This window comes from Hyla sarda, chromosome 8 (assembly GCF_029499605.1).
Source record: "Hyla sarda isolate aHylSar1 chromosome 8, aHylSar1.hap1, whole genome shotgun sequence".
Taxonomy (NCBI): domain Eukaryota; kingdom Metazoa; phylum Chordata; class Amphibia; order Anura; family Hylidae; genus Hyla; species Hyla sarda.
The window spans coordinates 38062681-38081180 of record NC_079196.1 but is presented as its reverse complement, the minus strand read 5'-3'; the positions used below and the strand labels follow the sequence as shown (position 1 = coordinate 38081180).

General features: G+C 41.2%; 1 protein-coding gene across 1 annotated transcript; it reads left to right on the top strand.

Moving 5' to 3' along the window:
• The first annotated feature begins 2735 nt into the window (after nucleotides 1-2735).
• Nucleotides 2736-17179, top strand: ERMN (ermin). Its single transcript, XM_056534425.1, has 3 exons — nucleotides 2736-3150; nucleotides 13825-13932; nucleotides 15725-17179. The coding sequence occupies exons 1-3, from the start codon at nucleotides 2937-2939 to the stop codon at nucleotides 16123-16125; spliced, it is 723 nt and encodes a 240-aa protein (XP_056390400.1). The 5' UTR covers nucleotides 2736-2936; the 3' UTR covers nucleotides 16126-17179.
• Nucleotides 17180-18500: the final 1321 nt, after the last annotated feature.

Here is an 18500-nt window from a genome sequence, read left to right as displayed (position 1 = left end):
ATATGCTATTTACTGGGTTCTGTAGGATTTTCTGGTGTTTTTCCTCTTGTCCTTTGAATTCAACCCGGTATATGCTCGACCCTTCTCTCATCTTGTCTTTTGAGACCGTGTATGACTGTCTTTGTTCTCCCCTTCTGACTGTGACTTAATCTTCTGATTCTCAATATTCCTGTTCTCCTAATCCAGTGTACATTGTCCTTACTGTTCCCGGTTATTTTTATTTTCACTTGTCTTTTTTTTCTTTTTGGTAGCTTCATATTCCTCATGCCTGACCCTGTTTTGCTTAACACAGATTTTAAACTAATCATCAATGTTGGCTAAACATCTGACCTATTATATGTTTTTTTTTCTCTCCAAACTGTCTACCTTTTAAAATTGGAAATTCCTCAAACAATTCCCAGGTGGACAAATAGGTCAGGGTGCTGCTTCATCACTGTGATCTCATATAGGAAGGTATTATTCACACTCTAAATAAAAAGTTACATAATAGAGTTTCCCATCTCTCTGGAAATTCTGAACTCACTTAATAGATATAAAAATGGAGGATTTTTTCCAAGAAAACCATGAGTTTAGCCTTTATCAAGGGCTTTCAAATGTTCTATTAGTGCATTTAAATGCCATAAAAAGAGGGTCCAATTAGTTATAACAGAGCACTTTTACCAAAGAGGAGCTATCTATGTTTACTTTAATGGCCGGCATGTAATACTGTACTACTGTAGAAATGTCTGACTAGACAAAAATTCTAATAATAATAATAACAACAATATTATTATTATTAATAATAATTATTATTATTATTATTTATATAGCACCAATTAATTCTGCAGAACTTTACAAGAATTTCTCTAGGCCAAGGGCGGACATATCGCCTGTGCAGCCTGTTCAGCTGCACAGAGGCCCAGCATGTGAGGGGGCCTACCGCCCTTTCCAGGGCCAGCCCTACCATGGCACCTGGTGGGACCATTGGTCCCAGGCGGCAATTTTCAGGGGTGGCAGCTGCTTTTTTTGTGCCTAGTAGGTTCATGGTAGGGCTGGCCCTGCCACTGCTCACTGTTCTAAAGCGTGCACGATGCATAATAGCGCAGCGGGCACTTTAGACTGTGAGCCCAGGTCTGATGAGGGACGTCGCGCAAGTCCGCAGACCCGCGCAGGAGGATGTCAGTGATGTCATTCATCAGGCCACTGCTGGAGAGGATTAGCGCTGCGCAGGCCAGGTAAGTGTGTCTATGTGTGTCTCTCTGTGTGTCTGTGTGTCTCTGTGCGTGTGTATGTCTCTGTGTGTCTCTGTGTGTTGGGGGGGGGGCTATGCTACCTAATGTGGGGAAACTGCTACCTAATGTGGGGAAACTATGCTACCTAATGTGGGGAATCTATGCTACCTAATGTGGGGAAACTGCTACCTAATGTGGGGAAACTATGCTACCTAATGTGGGGAAACTATGCTACCTAATGTGGGGAAACGGCTACCTAATGTGAGGAAACTATGCTACCTAATGTGGGTAATATATGCTACCTAATGTGGGGAAACTGCTACCTAATGTGGGGAAACTGCTACCTCATGTGGGAAATCTATGCTAACTAATGCGGGGAGACTGCTACCTAATGTGGGGAATCTATGCTACCTAATTTGAGGAAACTGCTAACCATTGTGAGGAACCTATGCTACCTAATTTGGGGAAACTGCTACCTAATGCGGGAAAACTTCTACCTAATGTGGGGAAACTGTGCAGATTAATGTGAGTTGCAGTATAATTTTATGGTGTAGTACTTTCCCCCCCCCTCTTTTTTTTGGGGGGGGGGGGGGCGGGGGGACTCTGCTGTCTGTGTCCGCCCCTGCTCTAGGCATATCTCATTAACAGTTTGACTTCAAGTTTTAACTTGAATTCCAACACAAGAGCTGAGTGAAATCCATATCCCATTAAACTATAGTGCAAATTTTTTAATAATATGTATAAGAAAAAGTAAAGGACAGTTAGCATAAAAAGGGCCATCACCCTGAAATAATATATATCCCATATTACTACAAATCTAGACATCTAGACATGAATGAATAACATTTATTGGTAATTTTTTTTCATTGCCAATGTATGTGTGTATATATTTATGTATATATATATATATATATATATATATATATATATACATAAATATATACACACATACATTGGCAATGAAAAAAAATTACCAATAAATGTTATTCATTCATGTCTAGATGTCTAGATTTGTAGTAATATGGGATATATATTATTTCAGGGTGATGGCCCTTTTTATGCTAATATATATATATATATATATATATCTATATATATATATTTTTTTTTTAATTAAATAAACTAACCTTTTTGTGGTTAATAGTCCAACCACAGTTGGATAAATTATATCTTGTACCAGAAGTTTACTGTGAGCACTGGAATGATTAGCCTTACAAATATGAAGCCCTTGTCTACTGACGTTCCTGGAACGATTAACAGAACAAAATAACCAGTGTGAATTATAAGCGGGTGGCTCACCACTAATGTGACTAGCAGTGGTCACTTGCTACGGATTAAAGATTAAGAACAATTGGTGCCGCTGTTTACAATGAAAGAACAAAGGGCCATTCTTGAAAGAATAGAAAATCTCTCATGGTCAGAAGGCTGTAGAATAATCATTGGCTGCTTAGACAAAAGCTCGATTGGGTTACGTGTTCCCCTTATAAAGAAAGGCAAATGTGCCCACTATAACCATACCAGACTCTAAGGGTGGAGGACATCTCTGCAAGTGCAATATCCCCTCATAATGTCATTCGGATGTTATACTTTTAACCCCGAGATCTTACCAGAAGATTACTAAGCCTGATAACCATCCTGTGGTCTTCAGCTTTACCTGCTGACAACATCTCGCGCAGTTGTTTCCTTTTGCTGCTGGATTTACAAATCACCTTGAAGACGTCCATTATGGCAGAAGAAGCCCAGGTCTCCGAATGTAACGGGAATGAAAAGACCGAAATAATTTCCGTACAAGTGACCGATGTTATCGACCAGAATGGCTCCGCCATTAAAAGTAAGGCCAGTCAAGGAAACTCAGGGTTTAGCAGTGGAAGTCCTGATGTTCTCCTCGAAGACAAAATGAATACACCAGCTTTGGATCTAAATGACAAGAATGAAGAAGGTAGAGTATTCTGAGTTTCCACTTTTCCCACCATTTATACATCAAGTGACATGTTCATAGGTGAGTGCTTCCCAACCAGGGTGCTCCCAGCTGCTGCAAAACTACAATTCCCAGCATGCCCGGACAGCCGAAGGCTGTCCGGGCATGTTGGGAGTTGTAGATTTGCAACAGCTCCAGGCCCCCTGGTTGGGAAACACTGTAATAGGCTATGGTGGACCCATTAAAGGCAAAAAGGTTCCTTCTGATATATATTTTTGTGTTCACTAGTCATGAGCGGCAGAGGCCATATTCGAATTTGCGATATTTCGCGAATATATGGAGGAATATTCGTCCTATGTTTCCAAAATTTGCATATTCGCTATGTTCGTTCTCTTTTTCTTCACATGCGTAATGGAATTCGCATAGTGCGCATGTGCGATTATATCTTTCACCTATATGAAGGGAGGGATCAGTGTCCTCTGACTGGAAGTGCGGATATTTGCAAATATTTGCATAAAAATTTGCATATTCGCAAAAATACAAAGCTAAAAAAAAAACGAATATTTGTCATTACGAATATATATCACTATATTCTAAATATTCGCGGTAAAAATGTGCATTTCGAATATTCACGCTCAACACTAGTGTTCACGTAGATGACCTAGTACAATGGGTAATGTATGCGACTGTATATATTAGTTCAGTGACATCTTGCTGCTTAATACAGTAAATGTAAACGACAAACATCTAATTGTCATTGTTTGTGTAAATCAAGTCATTTTTCCTGCTGTCTTCCCAAAAAAGCTAAATAGCTTAAAGCGAGATTGCGCAAAATTTTTTTAAAGCCTCATTTGATCAATCAGCTACTACTGTAAAAGTAAATTCGACCACACTACTTATTGATAAAGAACGTATGCGTGAAAGTCGCAAAAAAAAATACTTGAACTGCAAATATTATTGGGTTTTAGGGAAGTTGCTAAAATACAAAAAGAAACTGAGTTGAATATTCATCCTATAGTATCCTTAAAGTATGGGCATGCTGGGAGTTATAGTTTTGCAATAGCTGCAGGCACATTGGTTGGGAAACACTCTATTAGGAGGTAAATGTATCTATGCAGCACTGTGTTAAAGGGAACCTGTCACATAGATAATCCTGTCCAATCTGTGGCCTCATGTTATAGAGCAGGAGGAGCTGAGCAGATGATATATACAATACAGTACAATCTGCAGGTATCATGTTATAGAGCAGGAGGAGCTGAGCAGATGATATATACAATACAGTACAATCTGCAGGTATCATGTTATAGAGCAGGAGGAGCTGAGCAGATGATATATACAATACAGTACAATCTGCAGATTGTACTGTATTGTATATATCATCTGCTCAACTCCTCCTGCTCTATAACATGATACCTGCAGATTGTACTGTATTGTACATATCATCTGCTCAGCTCCTCCTGCTCTATAACATGATACCTGCAGATTGTACTGTATTGTATATATCATCTGCTCAGCTCCTCCTGCTCTATAACATGATACCTGCAGATTGTACTGTATTGTATATATATAATCTGCTCAGCTCCTCCTGCTCTATTACATGATACCTGCAGATTTTACTGTATTGTATATTATCTGCTCAGCTCCTCCTGCTCTATAACATGAGGCCACAGATTGGACAGGATTATCAATGTGAAAGGTTCCCTTTAACACAGTGCTCCATAGGTAAATTTACCTCCTAATAGAGTGTTTCCCAACCAATGTGCCTGCACTGTCCATATACTGTCGAAACACTGCTATACACTGTCCATACACTGGGCATACCCTGCCATACACTGTCCATACACTGCCCATACACTGTCCATACACTGTCCATACACTTTCTTACACTGTCCGTACACTGCCCATACCATGTCCATACACTTTCTTACACTGTCCATACACTGCCATTCCCTGTCCATACCCTGTCCATACACTGTCCATTCACTGTCCATACCCTGTCCATACACTGCCATACACCGTCCATACACTGTCCATACCCTGCCATACACTTTCCTTACACTGTCCATATCCTGCCATACACTTTCCTTACACTGTCCATACACTGCCATACACTGTCCATACTCTGTCCATACAATGTTCATACACTGTCCATACACTGCCATACACTGTCCATACTCTGCCATACACTGTCCATACTCTGTCCATACAATGTTCATACACTGTCCATACACTGCCATACACTGTCCATACTCTGCCATACACTGTCCATACAATGTTCATACACTGTCCATACACTGCTATACACTGTCTATACACTGCCACACACTGTCCATACACTGCCACACACTGCCCATACACTGCCATACACTGTCCATACACTGCCATACACTGCCATACACTGCCATACACTGCCCATACACTGCCATACACTGTCCATACACTGCCATACACTGCCCATACACTGCCATACACTGTGACACACTGTCCATACACTGTCCATACACTGCCATACACTGTCCATACCCTGTTCATACACTTTCCTTACACTGTCTGAACACTATCCATACACTGTCCATATCCTGTCCATACACTGTCCATATCCTGTCCATACACTATCCATACACTGCCATACACTGTCCATACACTGTCCATACACTGCCATATACTTTCCTTTGAGGCTTTTCACACTAACGACTGCTTCTCTATTTCAGTGGTAAATATGGGACCTACGTTCTCAAGATTAAGGTGGGTCCCAGTTTTCAGACCCCAGCATTCATACACTTATCCCCTATACTATTAATAAGGAATATATTAATGGTAGAACATCCCCTTAAAATAAGCAAATTCTGGCTACTTGCAGGCACCATTAGGGGAAGGAAGAACAAAATTAAAAAAAACAAAAATCTGGGAGCTCTACATAGACCGAAAAGACCCAAAACTGAGAATACTGTGTCACACACTACCCTATGTGCCAAACTGAACTAAGAAGAAAAAATATATGGAAACAGTCCTACTAGGTAATGAGGGCAATAGAGAATAGTACAAAATTTAGAGTGAGAATCAGATATATTACAAAAGAATGTATTGCCTAATTATAAACAACATCCTCTGCAGGGCCCTTGTATTGGATGCGACACATAAAATACAGTGAAAATAAAATTGAGAATGGATGGTTGAATCTAAAGTTTGTATTATAAACATATAAAACATATGATCCATTTGGCTGTAACTTGTGAGATGGATAACGCTGCAGGTACAGATAATTTGTACCAGCAAGTTCTTTGTTGCTCGGGCAGCGCCAGGCCGTTGGGACACTATGTGTCACAAAGATCACACTCTATTACACGGAGAGGGAGAGTGGTGAATAGTGAAAGTGCTCGACAGCGCTTTAGATACCAATGTCTTATTCTATTTCTATATGGCCCAGATGGCATGGGGCCGATATAATATATAAAAATCACAGGTACAGTATGTAGTAAAAGCGCTCAGCAATGCTGTAGATCCCCTTATCACAGCTACAGTATATAGACTATATATAGCACTTTATGTATAGAATTAATATATATATAAAAAGTTTTATATACACAAATATTGTATCAAGTTATAGGTCATCAAAATCAAGGGATTTTAAACGTACTAATTTGGTTAAAAGTTTGCGATTTTTTTAAGCGCAACAATAATAGAAAAGTATGTAATCATGAATATCATTTTAATTGTATTGACCCACAGAATAAAGAACACATGTCATTTTACTGTAAATTGTATGGCGTGAAAACAAAACCTTCCAAAATTAGCAAAATTGCAGTTTTCTTTTTAATTTCCAAAATCAACTATTCATGTGCATAAAGAAGCCAAGGAAAGATGAAAAAATCTCCAAAAGGCATCAAATTACAGATTAGACAAATTACAGATTAGAAACGTTGGATTTTATTTCCATCATTTTCACTTTCAAAATAACAGAAAACAAAAAAATGGCGTCTGCAAAAGTTTGGGCACCCTGCAGAATTTATAGCATGCACTGCCCCCTTTGCAAAGCTGAGACCTGCCAGTGTCATGGATTGTTCTCAATCATCATCTGGGAAGACCAGGTGATGTCAATCTCAAAGGTTTTAAATGCCCAGACTCATCTGACCTTGCCCCAACAATCAGCACCATGGGTTCTTCTAAGCAGTTGCCTAGAAATCTGAAACTGAAAATAGTTGATGCTCACAAAGCTGGAGAAGACTGTAAGAAGATAACAAAACGTTTTCAGATGTCAATATCCTCTGTTCGGAATGTACTTAAGAAATGGCAGTCATCAGAAACAGTTGAAGTTAAAGCAAGATCTGGAAGACCAAGAAAATATCAGACAGAACAGCTCACAGGATTGTGAGAAAAACAATTCAAAACCCACGTTTGACTGCACAATCCCTCCAGAAAGATCTAGCAGACACTGGAGTTGTGGTACACTATTCCACTACAAAGACATACTTGTACAAATATGGTCTTCACAGAAGAGTCATCAGAAGAAAACCTCTTCTACATTCTCACAACAAAAATCAGCATTTGAACTTTGCAAATGGACATATAGACAAGCCTGATGCCTTTTGGAAACAAGTTCTGTGGACCGATGAGGTTAAAATGTAACTTTTTGGCAGGAATGAGCAAAGGTACGTTTGGAGAAGAAGGGGAAGAGAATTTAATGAAAAGAACCTCTGTCCAACTGTTAAGCATGGGGGTGGATCAATCATGCTTTGGGGTTGTATTGCAGCCAGTGGCACAGGGAACATCTCACGAGTAGAAGGAAAAATGGATTCAATAAAATTTCAGCAAATTTTGGATGCTAACTTGATGCCATCTGTGAAAAAGCTGATGTTAAAGAGAGGATGGCTTCTACAAATGGATAATGATCCTAAACACACCTCGAAATCCACGGGGGATTACATAAAGAGGCGTAAACTGAAGGTTTTGCCATGGCCTCCACAATCTCCGGACCTCAACATAATTGAAAATCTATGGATAGATCTTATAAGAGCAGTGCGTGACAGACAGCTCAGAAATCTCAAAGAACTGGAAGACTTTTGTATGGAAGAATGGGCAAAGATACTTCAAACAAGAATTTAAAGACTCTTGGCTGGCTACAAAAAGCGTTTACAAGCTGTGATACTTGCCAAAGGGGGCAGTACAAGATATTAACTCTGCAGGGTGCCCAAACTTTTGCAGATGCGATTTTTTTGTTTTCTGTTATTTTGAAAGTGTAAATGATGGAAATAAAATCAAACTTGTGTTGACAGGCGAATATGTTGTTGACAATTGACGTAAATGTACGTCATGGTGCCATGGTACTTAACGCACCATGATGTACTTTTATGCTCCGCCATGACTGTGAGCATGACCGCGCAGCAGGTCCCGGCTGCTATAAGCAGCCAGGGGCCTGCCGATAATGGTGGACGTGATGATGGTGGACGTGATCGTGCAGATGTCCACCATTAACCCCTCAGATGCCGTGATCAATACAGATCACAGCATCTGCGGCAGTGCGGTACTTTATATGGATGATCGGATCGCCCGCAGCGCTGCCGCAGGGATCCTATTATCCAGCATCGCGGCCGGAGGTCCCCTCACCTGCCTCCAGCCGCCAGGGGTCTTCTGCTCTGGTCTGAGATCGAGCAGACCAGAGCAGAAGATCACTGATAACACTGATCAGAGCTATGTCCTATGCATAGCACTGAATGGGGTACTCTGGTGCTAAATATCTTATCCCCTATCAAAAGGATAGGGGATAAGATGTTAGATCGCAGGGATCCCGCCTCATGGGACCCCTGTAATCTCTCCTGCAGCACCCCCGTTTCTCAGATGTACAGAGCGAGGATCGCTCTGTAGCTGATGATGGGCAATGCAGGGGACGGAGTATCGGGACGTCACGGCTCCGCACCCTTGTGATGTCACGCCCCCTCAGTGCAAGTCTATGGGAGGGGACGTGGTGGCTGAACAGTATTAGTAATCAAATGATTGCTATAAATAGTCCCCTATGGGGACTATTAAAGTGTATAAAAAATTTAAAAAAATATTCAAAAAAAAAGTAAAAAATTGGGAAAAATCCCCTCTCCCCAATAAAAATGTAAATCATCAGTTTTTCCCATTTTACCCCCCAAAAAAGCATAAAAAAATAATTAATAAACATATTTGGTATCTCCGTGTGCATAAAAGTCTGAACTATCAAAATATATTGTTAATTATCCCGTACTGTGAACGGCATAAATTAAAAAAAAAATTAAAAGTCCAAAATTGTTACTTTTTTTGTCGTATTTTATTACCAATTTTTTTTAATAAAAAGTAAAACCTAAGCAAAAGTGGTACCGATAAAAACTACAGATCACAGCGCAAAAACTTAGCCCTCATATTGCCCCATATACGGAAAAATGAGAAAGTTAAAGGTGGTCAAAATAGGGCAATTTCAAACATAATAATTTTGTTAAAATAGTTTAAGATTTATTTTTAAGTGGTACAATTAAGGAAAAGCATATAACATGGATATCATTTTAATCGTATTGACCCACAGAATAAAGAAAACATGTCATTTTTACCTTAAAGTGTACAGCGTGAAAACAAAACCTTCCAAAATTTGCAAAATTGTGGTTTACTATTCAATTTTTCCACATAAATAATATTTTTAGGGTTGCGCCGTACATTTTATCGTAAAATAAGTGATGTCATTACAAAGTAAAATTGGTGATGCAAAAAACAAGCCCTCATATGTGTCCGCGGATAGAAATATAAAAGAGATATGATTTTTAGAAGGAGAGGAGGAAAAAACGAAAATGCAAAAATAAAATTGGCCTGGTCCTCAAAGGGTTATTCCGGCCAAAAACATCTTATCCCCTATTGAAAGGAAAGGGGATAAGATGTCTGATTGTGGGGGGGGGGGGGGGGGGGGCGCCGCTGGGACCCTCCCGCGATCTCCCTGCAGCAGCCCGCATTGAATGGAGGGGGCGTGGCGTGACGTCACGTCCCCATCTCGGAAGCCCGGAGGTTTCTGAAACTTCAGACGCAGCTATGCATAGAATGCGGGCTGCTGCAGGGTGATCGCGGGGGTCCCAGCAACGGGCCTCCTGCGACCAGACATCTTATCCCCTATCCTTTCGATAGGGGATAAGATGTTTTTGGCCAGAATACACTTTTAAGGCCAAAATGGGCCTGGTCCTTAAAGGTTTAAAGGCATAAAAAGTAAAAAAGTAAAAAAAGGAAAAATAAAGCAGTTGTTCATATGAAACAAACAGATATATTTTTTAAGGTACAAAAAAGGAAATGGTAAAGATGTAAGAAACAATAAGATTGTTAGCAATGGCCGACATCTCACAATTTCATGTGTCATGTTTAAAAAAAATATTCGACAAAGTGATGAAAACAAAATAAAAAAGGTGAAAGGTAATAAAAAATAAAAATAAAAAAAAACCTGTTCAACTAAAACATCCATCTCTCAAACAATACATTTTTTATTTCCTGGCTTGCGGAAATGTAAATTACTGTTCATATGTGAGGGAGACTCTCTTTACAGACCTTGTTTTAGACATTATTTTGCCTTAAAATTAACCCCTTAAGGACGCAGCCCTTTTTCACCTTAAGGACTGAGCCCTTTTTCGCAATTATGACCACCGTCACTTTACGAATTAATAACGCGAAAACGCTTTTACTGAATATTCTGATTCTGAGATTGTTTTTTCGTGACATATTCTACTTTATTTTGGTGGCAAATTTACGCGTTAATTGCATCCTTTTTTGGTGAAAAATCCCCAAATTTCATGAAAAATTTGAAAATTTGGCATTTTTCTAACTTTGAAGCTCTCTGCTTGTAAGAAAAATGGATATTCCAAATAAATTTTTTTTTTCTTCACAAACACAATATGTCTACTTTATGTTGGCATCATAAAATGGACATATTTTTGCTTTTTGAAAAAAATTAGAGGGCCTCAAAGTAGAGCAGCAATTTTAAAAAATGTCCTGAAAATTGCTAAATCTGAAGGGACAGAACTACAACTCCCAGCATGCCTGAGCAGTCGAGGCATGCTGAGATTTGCAGTTTGGCAACATCTGGAGGGCTACTGTTTGGGCACCACTGTAACAGTGGTCTCCAAACTGTGACCCTCCAGATGTTGCAAAGCTACAACTCCCAGCATGCCCAGACAGCCTTTGGCTGTCTGGGCATGCTGGGAGTTGCAGTTTGGCCCCCCTAGTGGTTGCCACAGTAAAGATCGATTTACTTTCACTTTCAATTCCCCCCCCCCCCCCACTGTCGATTCCCTACCTGATCAGGATCCAGCAGGCTCCAGCAAAGATCCCAGGTCCCCAGGCATCTTCTCCTGCAGGTACGGCCTCCATCTTCTTCCCAGAGTCCCTCGACATCCAGGGGCGGGAAGAATGGGGGGTTGCCATGGGAACCCCCTGTCCTGCGCTGCCATGCCAGGGGATAGGAGTAGATCACAGCTTTGCGACCCCACTCCTATCCTTTAGGCTGATCGGGGCTGTTGCTGACAGGTCCGATCAGCCCTATTTTCCGGGTGATCGGGTCACCAGAGACCCGATCAGCCCGGAATTGGAGAAAATCGCATGTCTGAATTGACATGTGATTTTCTCCGATCGCCGACATGGGGGGGGTCTCAGGACCCCCCTGGGCGATGTGCCAGGGTGCCTGCTGAATGATTTCAGCAGGCATCCGGCTCCGGTCCCCAACCGGCTAGCGGTGGGGATCGGATTTCCCACAGGCGTATGGATACGCCCTCGGTCCTTAACCCCTTAAGGACCAGGGGTTTTTCCGTTTTTGCATTTTTGTATTTTGCTTCTTGCCTTGAACTCAGAAAAAATCAGAACTCTTTCAATTTTGCACCTAAAAATCCATATGATGGCTTATTTTTTGTGCCACCAATTCTACTTTGTAATGACATCAGTCATTTTGCCCAAAAATCTACGGTGAAATGGAAAAAAAAATCATTGTGCGACAAAATTGAAAAAAAAACAAAACGCAGTTTTGTAACTTTTGGGGGCTTCCGTTTCTACGTAGTACATTTTTCGGTAAAAATGACACCTTATCTTTATTCTGTAGGTCCATACAATTAAAATGACACCCTACTTATATAGGTTTGATTTTGTCGGACTTCTAGAAAAAATCATAACTACATGCAGGAAAATTAATACGTTTAAAATTGTCCCCTTCTGACCTATATTTATTTTTCCGTGTATGGGGCGGTATGAGGGCTCATTTTTTGCGCCGTGATCTGAAGTTTTTAACGGTACCATTTTTGCATTGATAGGACTTATTGATATAAAAAGTGACCAAAAATGCACTATTTTGGACTTCGGAATTTTTTTGCGCGCACGCCATTGACCAAGCGGTTGAATTAATGATATATTTTTATAATTCGGACATTTCTGTACGCGGTGATACCATATATGTTTATTTTTATTTACACTGTGTTTTTTTTTTTTTTTATTGGAAAAGGGGGGTGATTCAAACTTTTAATAGGGGAGGAGTTAAATGATCTTTATTCACTTTTTTTTGCAGTGTTATAGGTCCCATAGGGACCTATAACACTGCACACACTGATCATTGTTATCCCATAGGGACCTATAACACTGCACACACTGATCATTGTTATCCCATAGGGACCTATAACACTGCACACACTGATCTTCATCATTGATCACTGGTTTCTCATAAGAAACCAGTGATCAACGATTCTGCCGCATGACTGCTCAGGCCTGGATCTCAGGCACTGAGCAGTCATTCAGCGATCGGATAGCGAGGAGGCAGGAAGGGGCCCTCCCGCTGTCCTGTAAGCTGTTCGGGATGCCGCGATTAGCCGCGGCTATCCCGAACAGCCCGACTGAGCTAGCCGGCAACTTTTGCTTTCGCTTTTAGCCGCGCGGCTCAGCTCTGGACCTGCGTGCAGCCCTGTCAATCACTCATGATATCCATGACGTGTCGATGACCACTGGACACTGCAGGATTGGTATGAGTCCCAGGAGGACCCCTAGTGGCCACTTTTTGGACTGGCTTTTTCAATATGAAATACTAAAAATTTTCTGATGAAAGCAATTATAAAACATATTGTTTTTGTATGCTTTATAACACATCAAAAGTTATTGTATCTGACAGTGCCCATTTAAGGAAACACTAAATATAGGCAATTGGGTCCTGTTCAATATCATACTTTTCCTTGGATGTAAATATTTAAACTAAACTAAGGTGTTTTTTGTATAAACTTGTTTTTATCTAAATAAAATAACTTAAATTCTGAGGCTGCTCTTGACCATTACTATTACCTCAATATTATTAATGCAGTGTTTCCCAACCAGGGTGCCTCCAGCTGTTGCAAAACTACAACTCCCAGCATGCCCGGACAGCCGTTGGCTGTCCGGGCATGTTAGGAGTTGTAGTTTGGCAACAGATGGAGGCACCCTGGTTGGGAAACACTGTATTAATGTATGGATACATTGATAACTGGGTGTTACCATTGCCATTGACAATAAGGTGTATTCCTGCAAGGTCTGACACTGTCTACACTGATTGGACAGTAAGGGACACACCCCATTGACAAGTGGAATGGTTACGCCCAGTTGAACTATCCCCATGAGCTATCAAGTCCTCCTTTATATATGTCTCAGGAAACTAGTTATTATCATTAATGGCCACTATATGATTTTTTTTTTTTATTTCAGAGGAAAAAAGAGAGAACAATACTATTTCGGGAAAAATCCCAGATGTGTTAGACAACCATAAGAAAGAGCCTGAAGACTCCAAGGATGAAGAATGTCAAACAAGAGTAGGTGGGTTAAACAAGTAAAGCTAGATGAAAATCACAGTGACCTTCACCCTAGAAGAGTGGTCTCCATACTGTGGACCTCTAGATGTTGGGTGTTATAGTTTTGCAACATCTGGAGGTCCACAGGTTGGAGACCACTGCCTTGGAAGCTACTTTAAGGTGACCACAGCCTGTATAACAGTGTTTAATGTTGTGTCCCCTCAAAATAACTAAACACCCAGCCATTTATATCTAAACCTTGGCAACAAAAGTTAGTGCACCCCTAAGTGAAAATGTCAAATTGGGCCCAATTAGCCATTTCCCTTCCCCAATGTCATTTGACTTGTTAGAGTTACAAGGTCGCAGGTGTAAATGGGGAGCAGGTGTCTTACATTTGGTGTTATAGCTCTCACACTCTCTTATACTGGTCACTGGAAATGTAACATGGCACAGCAGGGCAAAGAATTCTCTGAGGGTGTGAAATAAAGAATTGTACATAAAGATGGCCTAGATGGCCTAGGCTATCACAAGATTGCCAAGACCCCGAAACTGAGCTGAAGCTTGGTAGACAAGACCATATTACGGTTTCATAGAACAGTTTTCACTCAGAACAGGCCTTGCCATAGTAGACCAAAGAAGTTGTGTGTATATGCTCAGTGTCACATCCAGAGGTTTCCTTTGGGAAATACACGTATGAGTGCTGCCTGCATTGCTGCAGAGGTTGAAGGGGTGAGGGTCAGCCTGTCAGTGCTTAGACCATACGCCGCACACTACATCAAATTGGTTTGCATGGCTATTGGAAGCCTCTTCTAAAGATGAAGCAAAGTTTATTGAAGACAAGCAAACTTAAGACTGGTGAACTCCATGCCCAAGAGGCTTAAAGGAAATCTGCAGCAAAAACAACTTATCCCCTATTCACAGGATAGGGGATAAGTGCCTGATCGTGGGGGGGGGGGGTCCGAACGCTGAGACCCTAGCAATCTCTGGCCGCGGTTCTCCCGCGTAGGAGGCGTGTTGGCCGCAACATGATGTTGCGGCCGACATGCTCCCTCTATGTATCTCTATTGGAGAGGCGGGGATGCAGCATTTATGCCTCCCCGCCTCTCATAGAGCTGTATGGGGAGGGGGCGCACCGTCGACCTTGGTGAGGTTGACGCTATACGCATTAGCCGGTGCACAGCGCAGCAATGCGGGGGCCCCGTTGGAGATCGTGGGGGTTCCCAGCAGTCGGACACCCCGCAATCAGACACTTATCCCCTATCCTGTGGATAGGGGATAAGTTGTTTTTTCTGCAGATGTCCTTTAAGCCAGTGCTGGACAATAATGGCAGCCACACAAAATATTGACACTTTGGGCTCACTTTGGACATTTCCACTTACTTTATTCGCCAAGGTTTAGACATTATTAGCTGTGTGTTGGGTTATTTTGAGGGGACACAACATTAAACACTGTTATACAGGCTGTGCACTATCTACTTTAAACTGTTCAGGAAGCTTGTGGTCTCAAAATGGAGCTGAATCGGTCCGTTGCACAACCCACACCAATGGGTCCCATGGACTTTGAATGGGATGTTTTGGTTTTCCCTCTGGTGTCTGTTGCTTTGCTGGAGTTGAGTGGAGAAATAAAACGGACCTGCAGTATTCTTTTCTTTGTGTAACTTACGTTATTTGAACGTATTCCACGAACAAAGCTCCAAACGCATATGTGAACGAGCCCTAATAGGAATATGTTAATCAGGAAATATCACAGATACATTTCGCATGCTGTATTAGTAAACAAACTAAATAATAAATATTAAATTCTTTGATTTCACACAGAAATTGATGGTGACCCAGCTCCACTTTCAAGTTTAGAAGACGTAAATAAACAGGACGAAGATCAAGATGGCGGTATACCGGAAACGCCAGACATCTTACTGTATCAGCATAGCCACCAACCGAGCGAAGCTGGCACAGAAGATACAGAGGAAGAAAATACGTCCATAGAGACCGACACCGAATACGGGGATGGGTTATATGATGAGCAAGACAATGGACCCCAGCAGGCCCTAGCGGTTAGTCCAAGCGGCAGACATCTAGAACCTAATGAAATAGCTGGAAACAGACCAGATATCTCCAGAAACAGCTACTCCAGATATGACACTGTATCGTACCGCAAAATCCGGAAAGGAAACACGAAGCAGCGGATTGATGAGTTTGAGTCCATGATGAATCTGTAGTGACAATGACTTATACTTACAAAAACCGCCATTACTAAACCGGAGGAAATATGTGAAAATTCCTTAAGTGCCTTGACCCAGATCTGAGCATCTTTTTGCCTCAATACATCAAATGACGACAACAAAGGGTATAAAAACTCTCAATAGCCTCGAAATGGTTTAAACATTTAATAAAATTTAGTACTAGTTACAAGATCCATATTGATGAAGACATTGCACCATTGTCCTGGAATCTACCTACTATTCTTCTGATGATATTAATATTTGACCCCCCCTTCTCCCCCAATACTACTATACTCTCTCGTTACTAACCCTAAAGGAAAACGGTCATCTGTTCACCTACATTAAACCCAATACACCTGTGTGGGTGAACAGGAGACCGATGAGGGGGTTAATGGGTTAAATACATACCTGCACTCCGGAGATCTGTCCCTCCGAAGATCTTCTTCCATCTTCAGTGAATTGCTCTCTGGAGGCGGGCCCGGCAGCTCAATTTGCATATTCATTGTGTCGGGTGAATATTCATATTGAGCTGCCGGGCCCCCTCCAGTGTGCAATTCACTGAAGATGGATGCCGATTTAACCCATTAACCCCTCATCGGTCTCCTGTTCACCCACACTATAACCAGGTGTACTGTGATCCCTCAACTTACAATGGCCTCAACATACAATAGTTTCAACATACAATGGTCTTTTCTGGACCATCGTAACTTGAAACCAGACTCAACATACAATGTACAGACAGTCCAGATCTGTGAAACGTGTCACAACTGGAGGAACTGACCAATCAGAATGGGCATTCACTGGTAAATCACCTCTATTACTGAAGCATGTGCACTCACTGGTATCTGGTAGTGCCCCCTACAGTACAGGGAACTAGGGAACCAGGGAACTACAAGTTCTGTACTACTCCTTACCTGTGCCAGGTTTAGCTGCTGCTTTGGACACCAAGTAAGGACGGCTCCATTTGGGACACTGTGTGTACTGTATTGGACCCTGAAGACGCTCCTGCCCCCTACATAAACCATTGTTTCCCAACCAGGGTGCCTCCAGCTGTTGCAAAACTACAACTCCCAGCATGCCCGGACAGCCAACGGCTGTCCGGGCATGCTGGGAGTTGTAGTTTTGCAACAGCTGGAGGCACCCTGGTTGGGAAACACTGACATAGACAGCGATTACAGCTCCCAGCAGATCTTTCTTACTTTTATATGTAAGGATTTGCTTTATCTATATCAGTTATCTACTTATTTTTTCTTTAATCCTCACTTTTTCCTATTTTTGGATGACACTTTGGTGGCTTCAGAACCAATTACCAGGTTTCCATAGAGTTCTGGTCTCAACATACGATGGTTTCAACATACAATAGTCGTCCTGGAACCAATTAATATTGTAACTTGAGGGGCCACTGTATTGGGTTTAGTGTGGGTGAACAGATGACCGTTTTACTTTAACTGGATCAGGAAACTCAGGGCTGTTTGGCGGTTTCCAACCACGATTCATTTAACAAAATAAAATGCTTAAATTCCTAGTTTCTTAACATAGACTTCCTGTTTTATTATCTAGCAAAGACCGAACCTATTAACCTAATTTGTTTAGCCAAAAATGTATTGTGATATTTCTAACACTGGTTTTGTGGTCGGTAAATTATTTCCTGTTTGATTAAATTATGAAAGAAAAACGAAGAGAAGCTGTTGCGCCATGACTTCTGAATACATCTCTATATGAGTGACGGTAAAATAAATTCCCCTGCAGTCCCTATAGATGTAGTTTAATATTAGTATTGCATAACTATGTATCATTTGTGTGTATGTCTCTTTTTGAGACCCCCCTCTAAAAGGAGTTCTGTAGTGAAAGTTAAAGGGTACTCCGGTGAAAATCTTTTTTCTTTTAAATCAACTTGTGGCAGAAAGTTAAACATGTTTGTAAATTGCTTCTATGAAAAAATCTTAATCCTTCCAGTACTTATTAGCTGCTGAATGCTACAGAGGAAATTCCTTTCTTTTTGGAACACTGATGACATCACGAGCACAGTGCTCTCTGCCGACATCTCTGTCCATTTTAGCAACCGTGCATAGCAGATGTATGCTAAGGGCAGCATGGTGGCTCAGTGGTTAGCACTGCTGCCTTGCAGTGCTGGGGACTGGGGTTCAAATCCCACTAAAGACAACACTAAATAAAGGGTTATTATATTAATAACGTCAGCAGAGAGAACTGTCCTCGTGATGTCATCAGAGAGCATTCCAAAAAGAAAAGAATTTCCTCTGTAGTATTCAGCAGCTAATAAGTACAGGAAGGATTACGATTTTTTAATAGAAGTAATTTACAAATATGTTTAACTTTCTGCCACCAGTTGATTTAAAAGAAAAAAGGTTTTC

Coding starts and splice junctions, on each gene's coding strand:
- ERMN (XM_056534425.1), top strand. CDS start 2,937: ATGGCAGAAGAAGCCCAGGTCTCCGAATGTAACGGGAATGAAAAGACC. Junction 3,151..13,824: donor AAATGACAAGAATGAAGAAG/GTAGAGTATTCT, acceptor TTTTTATTTCAG/AGGAAAAAAGAGAGAACAAT. Junction 13,933..15,724: donor AGAATGTCAAACAAGAGTAG/GTGGGTTAAACA, acceptor GATTTCACACAG/AAATTGATGGTGACCCAGCT.